The sequence below is a fragment of the Myotis brandtii genome, unplaced genomic scaffold (genome assembly GCF_000412655.1).
Source record: "Myotis brandtii unplaced genomic scaffold, ASM41265v1 scaffold277, whole genome shotgun sequence".
Classification (NCBI taxonomy): Eukaryota; Metazoa; Chordata; class Mammalia; order Chiroptera; family Vespertilionidae; genus Myotis; species Myotis brandtii.
Genome location: NW_005360548.1, coordinates 1,267,698 through 1,279,232, shown reverse-complemented (window position 1 = coordinate 1,279,232; position 11,535 = coordinate 1,267,698). Strand labels below are relative to the sequence as shown.

General features: G+C 50.2%; 1 protein-coding gene across 1 annotated transcript in view; it reads right to left on the bottom strand.

Annotated features, from left to right (window-relative positions):
- FCGBP (Fc fragment of IgG binding protein) overlaps positions 1 to 11,535 on the bottom strand; it is a 46,732-nt gene that overhangs the window by 34,488 nt on the left and 709 nt on the right. Inside the window, 4 exon segments of the mRNA XM_005868840.1 lie at positions 10 to 109; positions 2,042 to 2,612; positions 7,484 to 7,833; positions 9,592 to 10,839. Coding sequence (XP_005868902.1) covers positions 10 to 109; positions 2,042 to 2,612; positions 7,484 to 7,833; positions 9,592 to 10,839 — 2,269 coding nt within the window.

Genomic DNA, 11,535 nt, shown 5'->3' with positions numbered 1-11,535 from the left:
TCCACGCACGGGCGCCCGGAGCAGTTGGCTGGAGCAGCAGTGGGGTTGCAGGAGGCGGGACAGGCGGGGCCACAGAGCTCGTAGCGACTGTTGGCAGGGCAGGACAGGGCTGCGGGGAGACAGGGATAAGGGGTCAGGCCAACGCAGTGGGGCCCTCGAGGGACTCTCAGCGGGGAAAGTGCCAGGACTTCCCTCCCCAAAGAACCCTGATCCTCCCCCAGCGCTCCCCACCCTTCAGGCGCTCAGGCCTCAAACCTCAGAGTCAGAGTAGACCCCTCCTCCCTTCTTTCCCTGGACAACCAACCTGTCAGTAAATCCTGGGAGCTCCATATTCAAAGTCTACCCAGAATCTGCCCCCTTCTCCTATCATCACCGTTCCCGCCCCCACCCCCCATCCACTCCAGCAGCCTCCTCCCTGCTCCCCTCTGCCCCCTCACTCGCAGCCATGGGGACCCTGTGAACACCTGAGTCAGTTGACATCTGTCTCCTGCTCAGAGCCCATTTGTGGCTCTATCTTGTTCAGAGAGAAGGCCAGTGGCCCAGGAGGCCCCACACCATCTGCCCTCATCACCTCTCCTCCTCTCCTCTCATTCTCTCTCTGGCTCACTCTGCCCTAGCCACAGGGGCCTCCTCACGGATCCTCGCACTCTCCACTCAGGCCCCTATGCCTGTGTTGGACTTCCCTCGGAAGGCAGTACAGCATGTTATTAAGAGAAGGCTACTGAAGCCCAGATGGGCTGGGTTCAAATCCTGGCTCTCCCTTCTTAGCTGTGTGGTCATGAGCAAATGATTCCAACTGCCCTGTGTCTCAGTTTCCCCCTCAGTAAAATGGGATAATAATAGTACTGACCTCACAGGTTGTTGTGAGGAGTACATGAGTTCGTCTGTGTAGCATCATTGGTATTACTGAGCTGACTCTGTTGCCTTATCCTTAGTCTCTGCCCCTGTGTCACCTCCTCAGAAAGGTGTTCCCTAAGCACCTTCTTCATGATCCTCCCATTTGCTCTTATTACATAAACTTTATTTCTTTTGCTCTCTGGAGATATTCCACAGTTTATTGCTTAGTGGCTGTCTTCCTGATAGGACATAAGTTCTGTGAGAGTGGGGACCAGGTCTGCCCAATCACAGCTGAATCCTCAGCACCAAGGACAGGGCCTGGCCCAGGGGATGAGTGAACTCCCTGGTTCCTCTTCTGCACTAGGCATTAGGGAACTCTGCAGAGGGGAGTGAGAACTGGGCAGCGAGGACACAACAATGACCAAGACAAACCCCAAATGGCCTCAGTATCTACTCCAGACTTACTCCCCCTCAAGCCTTGGGCCTGGATGCCTCTTCCTTCCTCCCTTCTAGCCTTCTGCCCCCTGAACATTTCTCTGAGAACCTCACAGGGGCAGGAGCAGGTGGGTGAACATCACCAGCTTGGAGATGGGGACAGATAAGGACTTGGGGAATGCTTGTTGAATGAATGAATAAATGAGTGAAAGAATGATTAAGGGGATGGACACCTGGCTGAGGAGCTTGGACTTTATCCAGAGGACACTGGGAAGTCATGGAAGGGCTATAGAGAAGTGTTCACATTTCTGCTTTAAGGATGACCTCTCATGCCAAGCTTAGCATGTGCTCTTCCTTCAGCCTGCAACTCCCTTCCTGCTCCCCTTTTCCTATCTAGTTCCTAGTCTTCCTATGGGTTGTTGATTGGGTGTCCTTTTCTCTAATAAATCCTCCTTACTCCCCCAGACTGAGTCTGAAAACCGCTCTAGTCTCCCATTGACCCCTTGGACTTCCCCATGCTTTCCCTGACTGCTCTATCTATGCCTCCACCAACCTAGCCATGACCATTCAGGACTGTCACTGTCAAGTGATATGTCTGCCCCAACCTTAGGCTCACTGTGGGCACAGCCTGGCTATCTTGGCCATCTCCATGTCCCTGCCATGATCCAGCTCCAGGCTGAGCCACACTAAGTGTTCAGATGTTGAGCAGATGTAAGGGGTCCCCTGCCTCTCTCCATGTGTTCCCAGCCCCCACCAGGACATCACTCACGGCAGTTGGCTGGTGACCTCCAGTCCTTGATAGAGACGCCGAGCTCCAGACAGGCCTGGGCGTAGACACTGAGGCCACGGCACAGGCTGGAGCGGTCCCCATTGAGCACACACAGGTCGTATACACACTCCTTCAGGAAGGGCCAGGGGCTCAGGGTATCATGGCAGGCGGCAAAGGGGCCATTAGGCTTGGTCAGCATGCCGCAGAGACGGTCGCCCTCATAGTGCTGGGCCTGGCCTGGGGTGCAGGAGGGACAGTTGTCTTGGCAGCTGTCCTCACACAAGAAGTCCCCATCATCCAGCTTCCAGCTATTGGCAAACTCCACAACGTTGGGAGCCTGCTCCCCGTCAGGTGTGAGGAAGTCGTCAGTGGCATCGCCGTTGTAGTTGCCACACAGTCCGTACACCTGGCCTTGGAAGCGTGTGGGCAGGCTCAGTGCCAGCTGGCAGTCCCAGTCGTAGGAGACCACCAGCCCGAAGTCCAGCTCCACTATGGCCCGCCTCCCACTCTGGTACACACGAAGGCTACCCTCAGCCAGGGAAGCAGGCAGGCGCGAGCGCTGGTTGTCAATCTGCAGAAGGATGAGAAGGGAGGAGAGTGGTCACATCTCATGTGGTCCAGCCTTCAGACCCTCATCTCCTCCTACTTGCTTCCCTGCTCCAGCTGCAGTGGGATTCCTCCCTCCTATTACTGCCACCAATCAAGCCTCAGGATCTTTGCTGTTACTATCCCTGTGGAATGAAATGTTCTTCCCCTAGATCAGTGGTTCTCAACCTGTGGGTCGCCAACTTGTGGGTCACGACCCCTTTGAGGGTCAAATGACCCTTTCACAGGGTTCACCTAAGACCATCGGAAAACACATATATACTTACATATTGTTTTTGTGATTAATCATTATGCTTTAATGATGTTCAATTTGTAATAATGAAAATACATCCTGTATATCAGATATTTACATTATGATTCATAACAGTAGCAAAATTACAGTTATGAAGTAGCAACGAAAATAATTTTATGGTTGGGGGTCACCACAACATGAGGAACTGTATTAAAGGGTCGCAGCATTAGGAAGGTTGAGAACCACTGCCCTAGATGCACACATGGCTCACTTCCTGACCTCTTACAAAAGCTTTCCTCAAATGTTACCATCTCAACGAGGCCATCCTTGACCATCCTATTTTATATGACAACTCTTTCCTGCTCTATTTTGTTCTCATAGTTTCTAACCTTCTAATATATCATTTGCACGTATCATCTGTCTAACTCCATAGACTGCCAGGGATCCACAAAGATAGGGATCTTTGTCTGCTTTGATCCCTACTTCATTCCCAGTGCCTAGAACAGTGCCTGGTAGAACAGCAGGCACTCAGTGAGTGAATGAGGGCACTGCTGTGTCAAATAAACACTCACTGGGCACTCACTCTGCCTAGCCTGAGCTGGGAAATCATGGAGATCCAGGGATGACCAAGACAACTGACCCTACTCTCATGGGGCTCCCAGTCCAATGGTGAAGACAGACATTTCACTAGAAAGGTCAGAATGGGCAGGGCTGGGGTGGAGGCACAGGAGGCTGTGGGAACCTTTTGGGCCAGACCTAAACTTGCCGGTCAGTGACAGCTGAGCTGAGTTGTAAAAGATTAGTAAGAGAGAACCATGAAAATAGGGACTAGGAAGAGTATTCCTTTGCAAATGTCCCAGTGGAGAGAGTCTTCCAGAAGATAAGGAATATGTCCCTCTGTCCCTTGGACCCATTTCCTCTTCCTGAGTATCTTTCTTATGCTTTCTCCACATATTCTCATCTTAGACAAGAGTATGGGGTATAAGAATGGAGTAACAGGCAGAAGGAACAGCATGAGTGGTGGTCTGAAGATACAATAACTCATTCATTCATTCATTCATTCAATCAATCAGCAAAGCCTCCAAGAGCCCTACTGTGTATCTAGGTCTGTGCCAGGCAGTGCTGTGGACATAGCAGTGACTGAGACAGCCTGGGGTCCCACACTTATAGGCTCTCAGTCCAGGGATCACTGTTCAAATCTATTACTCTGCAAGAGCAGTGATCTCCATTTTTAAATAATACAAGTAATATTTGTTCATTACAGAAAACTTCCAAAATGTGTATGAGCAAAACAGAAAAGACAAATCACCCATATTGCTGTACACACACACACACACACACACACACACACACACACACACAGCATTTATAAATCCTGAAATATTTTTGTCTTCTACCTTTAAATACATTTATATTTTTCTAAAAAACAATGAGACCATGCTAATGTCACCATTTCATGAACTCCTTTGTTCTCCTAACATCTTGTGGACATCCTGCCATGATTCAACCAAGAGCTTTACACTTGTGTCAGGTCACTGACAAAAGCAATGGACCCTCTTCCATGTGCAAAATTCTGCAAATAATTTCAAGGGATTTGAAGCCCCCCTTAGTTTGTGCTCAACCCCCCTAGATCTCAAGAACACCAACTTTAATCCACCTGGCTGTTAATCTCACAGATCCACCTGCACACTCATAAAATTAGGGAGGTCTGAAAATATTCACTGCAGTACCATTTTCCATCAAGAGCAAAGTGTCCATCAATGGGAGACTGAGTTCAATGAACTATGATGCAGCCATGTGATGGAGAAGGGTGCAGCTGTAAGAAAGAAGGGAAGGCTCTCTATCCATCGATATGGAAACAGAATGGATGATTCAGTGCAAAAAGCGAAGTGCAGAACAGAGCACACAGTACAGCACACTTTTCTAAGACAGGGGAGAGGTAAGAATGTATGCTTATGGTTGTTTGTATTGGCATAAAGAAACCCTAGATGGACACCCAAGGAATGAGTAAAGTCATTACCTGTGGGGAGTGGGAGAAGATCAGATGAAGATAGGCTGAAAGCAAGACCTCTCACAACATGCTCTTTCTTTGTGTTGAGCTATGTGAAGGCTTTATCTATTAAAAAATTAATTGCAGTAACATGAGAGAACCTCAAAATTATTATGCTGAGCAAATGAAGCCTTACACAAAAGGCTCCTGAGACTGGATGATTTCATTAATATGAAGTTCTTGAACAGACAAAACTAATCTATGGAGGAAAAAAAAAATCAAAACTGTGATTGCATCGAGGGTGGGTTGGGATTTGTTTGGGAAGGGGCATAAGGAAATGTTCCAGAGTGATGAACATATCCTGTATCTTAATACAGGTTTGGGTTGCATATTTGCCAAAACTCAGTGAACTGTACACTTAAAATGTGTGGCTTTTATTATGTATAAATTTAATTTCAAAAGTAAGCAATAAGAAGTGTAAAAATAATGTATTCCAGTTATGATATGGATGTTGAAGTCTTTAGGGGTGAAATATACTGGTGTCTGGAACTTACTTTGAAGTGCATAAAAAAATAAGATGGAGTGTTGAATGGGCAGAGAGATGATCAGATGATATATGTGTGATAAATCAGGAAGAGTAAAATATTTAGAATCTAGATCAGGGGTGGGGAACCTTTTTTCTGCCAAGGGCCATTTGGATATGTATAACATCAATAGAGGTCCGGTGCATGAAAATTCATGCACTGGAGGGGGGGGGGTCCCTCAGCCCAGCCTGCACCCTCTCACAATCCTCAGGGGTGGAAGGCTACCCAGCAATCAGGGAAGGTGACGCCCCGTCACACCTCTGCTGCTGCCACTGCCGGCAGCGCAAGCCTTGGCTGGCCCTGGTTACCTGAGCCTTGGGCGACCCTGGGCAGCTGGGCAGCCACCATCCAAGGCTTGCCTGCACCTTGGGCTGGCCCTGGGTGGCTGGGGGGGGCTGAAGGGACTGGGCACCGCCATCTTGTGGCTGTGGGCACTGCCATCTTTGAGGGCGGGGCAGTCAATTAGCATATTCCCTCCTTATTGGCTGTGGGCACCACCATCTTTGCAATGGTATGAGGGTCAATTAGCATATTCCCTCTTTATTGGATAGGATTCTTGAGCCATACAAAATCATCAACTTAAAAATTAGCCTGCTATATTTGGCCAAACATTTAATTAACTCACCCCTAATGCCTTGGCAGGGCCAGACCAAATGATTTCAGGGGCCTTCTATGGCCCGCAGACCAGACGTTCCCCAACCCTGATCTAGATGATTGGCATACGAGTGTTCACTGCACAGTGATTTTAACTTTTCAGATGTTTGAACATTTTCATAATAACATGGTGGAGAAAAATGAATAATTGCTGTATTCTGTTATTGTATTGACTGAGTAGTAATCCATTTACCAGAGGCAAAAAGACTAGAGGTTAAGAATAGGGATGTATGTACTAGCCTACCTATATTCCCAGCTCCATCTCCTATAGCTCTAAGATCATTGGAAGTCACTCATATCTCTGGACCTCAGTTTCCTCATCTATACTAAGAAAAGGACAAATATGCTAATTAGACCAGATGTCCTTCTGGACATCCTTTCAGACAAAGCCACAGTGGCTGCAAGGGCCAAGGGCCAGGAGGAGAGAGCAGTTAGGCAGTTAGGGGGATCAGGCCAGCAGGGTAGAGCAGTTAGGGAGATCAGGCCAGGAGGGGAGAGCAGTTATCCAGACAAAGCCACATTGGCGGAGGCTGAGGCAGAGGTGGTTAGGAGCGATCAAGCTGGCAGGGGAGAGCAGTTAGGGCAGTTAGGGGGATCAGGCTGGCAGGGTAGAGCAGTTAGGGGGATCAGGCTGGCAGGGTAGAGCAGTTAGGGGGATCAGGCTGGCAGGGGAGAACAGTTAGGCAGTTAGGGGGATCAGGCCAGGAGGGGAGAGCAGTTTGGCAGTTGGGGAGATCAGGCTGGCAGGGCAGAGCAGTTAAGCAGTTAGGGGGATCAGGCAGGCAGGCAGGTGAGTGGTTAAGAGCCAGTAGTTCTGGATTGTGAGAGGGATCCCAGATTGGAGAGGGTGCAGGCCAGGCTGAGGGACCCCCCTCCCCGCGCCCCCCCCCCCATGCACAAATTTCATGCACCAGGCCTCTAGTTGATAATAATAATAATGCCTATCCTGAAATTTTCTGTGAATATTAAGTGCATTAAAACCTGGAAAATGCTAAGAAACAAATCTGGCACATAGTGCTCACTAAAGCTAGTGTTTGGTCACTTAAGAAATTCCCCATTTTGGGACATTTTGTTTTCTTTTTCCCTACCATTATTATTGTTGTTGTTGTTGTTATTTGCTATTACAAACCACAATGGCATAAACTTTTTTCCCTAGCCATATCTCTGAGCATCCTTAAAATTTTTAGAAGTACAATTGCTGGACAAAAGGGGTTTAAGATTCTGCCACGGATTTTCAAATCCCTCCTTCCCAACCCCCACATCCTGGGTCCACTTCTTATACCCTCCACTCTTGGCAAAGGGCTCAGATTGGGGGGCCCCGACACCCAGGCTTTGCCTCCTCCTTCTAACTGATGGGAAGACACAGGGTTCCTTACCCGGGCGAAACCAACTTCTCCGCGGGCCAGCGACACAGAGTGGCTGTAGGCGTGCACGGTGACGAAACCCACATAGGAGACCCTGCGGCTGCCACGGTGCTCGTTCTTGGCCTCCACGCTGAAGGCTGGCAGTGTCTGGTCCTCGCTGTTCAGCTCCACCATCGTGTACGAGCACGTGCCCATCATGTCGTAGCGACGGCCATCGAAGGTGGTGTAATGGGGGTCACCCTGGGCTCGGCAGACGGCCACGGAGCCTGGCATGCACTTGGCATGCCCATCCACCACCTGGCAGATCTGCGAGGGAGGGCACTGCACACCTTCGCAGGAGGGCTTCTCCGCAGACAATAGGGCTGGGGTGGGAGGAGGGGCGGTGAGGGAGAAGTTAGGAAATGTCCACGTGGGTGGGAATCCTGGAGCAATCCCGCTGCAGGGAGTTTGGGCAATGTGCTCACAACTACCCATTTCAGAAGCGGGGAAACTGAGGTCTGGAATCTCAGAGGGAGAGAGCTGCTCAGGCCTAACCCAAGCCCAGGTTCCCTGATTCCCCAGTAAAACACAGCTCAGCCCAGAAGGACTGGAAGGTAGTGGAAAAGGACCGGCAGGAACAGTCATGGCATACCTAACTTGTTAATTTCCTCCTCTCCCCTACCTTCTCACTCAGGGCAAAATGCTAAGGCAGAAGATGGAAGACAGAGACTGTTCAACAGAAAGGAAATGACAGTGGAGTCAGGCCGCCCAGGTTAGAATCCCGGCTCAACCAATTAGCTGTGTGACACTGGACAGGAATGCTCAACTCTCTGTGCCTCACTTTCCTCACTGGTGACATTGATGACAAGGACACCTTCTTCACAGGGATTTTTGGGGAGGGGTGCTGCCAGGTTTAAATAAGCTGAAACTAAGTCGGGCTGGGAACTGCCCCAGGTGTTATAATTGATCACCTACCCCCTCGCCATTCTACTACTGAAGCCCAAAGTGGCCCTTTGAAATTGAGTGGTTTTATGCCATGGAGGGGTGGAGGGAGGGACATTTTCGCCAGCATTGGGAACCCTAGTGTCTAGGTCCTAGCTTAAGGGGTAGGGGGTCCAAATAAAGAGAAACAGTTTCTCCTCCTCTGCTTCCTAGTCTTCAGAAGCTCTTGCCTTCTGTCTACTCGTAATCGCAGCTTACCCTTCCGTAGCCCTACTCACTTGCCAGGTACCCCCAAAGTGCTTTACAAATGTTTACTCATTACACCTGTGGAGGGGGTGCTGTTATTATCCCCATTTTACAGAAATGGAAACTGAGGCCCCCAGAGATGAAGTCATATGCCCCAGGTCACACAAGCAGAGGTGGTATTTGAACCCCAGAAGCCTGGCTCTCCCATCTGTGCCATCAAGCGCTGCCCTGCCTGGAAGCAGCTTCTCAATGTGCTGAGCCTGAGGTTGCATATAGGGCCAGGTCCTAGAGATGAACTACATTAACGCGCGAGGCACCTGGTATATTGAGAGAGAAGTACCCTGGCATGGGAGGCATCATTATTATTATACTTTTAGGCCTCCTGAGTTTGGGCATAAACATTCCAAAGCAGGTGTGGGAGAGTATCCGTTAGCAACTGGTATAGTTGTGTATCAGTTGCTAAAATGTAAAAATATTTATAAACAAGTTGGTAAAAAGCTGCTAACCCGTCCCTGTCCCCCCCCCAAATATTCCTCTCTCACACACATTGGCTCTCCCCTAAGACCCCTTCCCCAACTTCTCCCCAAAAGCAACAGACCAAGGGCTAATGCCAGATACCATGGGGGCTTCTAAGACCCTGCTTCATGCGCTGGTATCTCTTCTGACTGGTTGGGACCCTGGACCACACCTGTTGCTAAACATTTAGAGTAGAGTATTGCTTGGCGAGGGGGTATAGAGAGGGGCTGGGAAGCCTTAGGGAAAGGAAGGATGACAGAGAGGATGGAGGGGTGTGTGTGTGTGTGTGTGTGTGTGTGTGTGTGTGTGTGTGGCAGGGGGAACAGCCCAGCTGAGCCGGGAAGCCACAGGAGAGCAGGTGGGTAAGAAAAGGGGAAAGGCGAGAGAGACCACAAAGGGGACACCTGGTGGGCAGGGTGTCGTTTCCCATCACTCACTCTGGCCGCAGGCAGCTGCTGTCCCGTAGCCTCCAGATTGGGTCAGCCAAAAGGTGAGCAGCCCGAAGCTGGTATTGGCCATGGTCATGTGGATCATGTTAGTACTGTTGAGGTCCACTTCAGCATACGAGAACTCACTGCCTGGAACAGTCGCCCAGGTGAGCCTGGTCCCCAGCTCGTGTCCATCAATGGTCAGCTTGTCAGCAGCCTTCGTCTGTGCCACCACTAGGGCCACACCCTTAGAGCCTGGGAAGTTTTTGACCACATAGGCAGGACAGTAGGCCTCCACATCTGGGATCAGGACCAAGTAGGGGTCATAGGTCACTCTGTCCCTTGTGCCACCCGTGCCAAACAACAGGACTTGGATGCCCACATCTGCAGATAGGAAGAGTGGCCAGGATGGCCGGACCTCAAACTCAATCACGTCACCCTCCTGGAGTCCCCTGGAGCCGATGATGTTCCCGTGGTTGTAGGTCAGCTTCGTGGGCTGGCTGGCCACGGCATAGACCACATCGAAGCGGGTCTGGGAGGCCAGAGGGGGCACCACATAGTGGGTGCCCCAGGCAGACGTGGGTAACAGCTGCTCCACCACATGGTTGCAGCTTGTGTGTTTCTGGGCACAGCTGTGGCCGGAGAGGACAACCACAGGGCTACTGGCTGTGACCTTTGACCCTGAGAGATCAGCCGTGCTCTGTACCTGGGCCACTTGGTAGGGCTTGAGAGTCACAGTTAGGACACTGCCCCCCGGGTAGAAGTTGCCCTGGAATGTCACTGCCGCCTTCAGCTGCACACTGATCGAGGCACCCTTCGCACCAGCCACCACAGCAAACTCCTTGACATTCTTAGCCGAGGCACTAGGGGGTGTGAACACAAAGTACGTTGTTCCCAGGGTGCTGACAGGCCGCAGCAGTGTCAGATCCTCTGTGTTGGGCTTAGTGTTTATGGCCTGCACAGAGATGTTGCGATCAGAGCGGACCAATACCGCGTGCTGGAAGATATTGCTGCCGATCATCTCAGCCTTGGTGCTGATGTTGACCATGACCGACTGCCCAGGCTTCACTGGGACATTCTGCGAGGTGCCATCTGCCTGGCTGAGGATGGTAACTGAAGCAGAGCTGTCCGACAGACTGGTGATGAGGAGGTAGAGATTGCCCTTGACATACCCGGGCTGGTAGTTCTGCAGGAAGGCTGTGAGGAATTCCTCCCCTTCAGCATTGCTGGGGTCCGCTGAGGCCTCCTGGGTCAACCCTGGGGTGAGAAAATGCACTCATGGGTCTATTTATCCATCAGAGAAGTAACCCCTTGCCCTGTGCCTGGATAACCTGTCAAATATTAACTTGGGCTTTTCTCCCTCTTTTCTCTTTCCTTTCTCCTTTTTCTTGCAGCATTTACCTACCAGCCTTTCTGACTTTGTCTTCCAAAAACCTGAATGCTTTGGACAGAGAACTCAAATTCAAGTGTGAAGCAAGTAATGTAAATATGGAAAACAGTTTGGGTGGCAATTGTGCAAATGGAGCATTCAGACACATCAAAAGTGGGGTGTTGCTACTAGCTTTAGCCTGTTGTTATTTTGACAGCTTATCGACTCTTTTTTCCTTTTTTATGCCAGATTTTACCTTTTTGTGTGTGTGTGTGAGTAACTGGCTGCCTGAATTTCCATGTGAAATCTCCAACCCAAAATTGTTTTAAGCTCTATGGGCTGGATTCAGTTGCCAGTTTGTGATAATAGAACTGGAGGTGGGGTGGGGAGTGTGAAGTGGGTAAAGGGAAGAAAGGAGTTCTGGAATATGAGCAAAATGTCTCCAAGAAATAGAGAGCAGTTTGGACTTTTCAACACCCCCAAATGGAAAGAGATGCTCCAGAAGAGAGAGGAAGGGGGAAAGGGAAGAGGGAGAGAGAGAGAGAGAGAGAGAGAGAGAGAGAGAGAGAGAGAGAAGGAGAGAG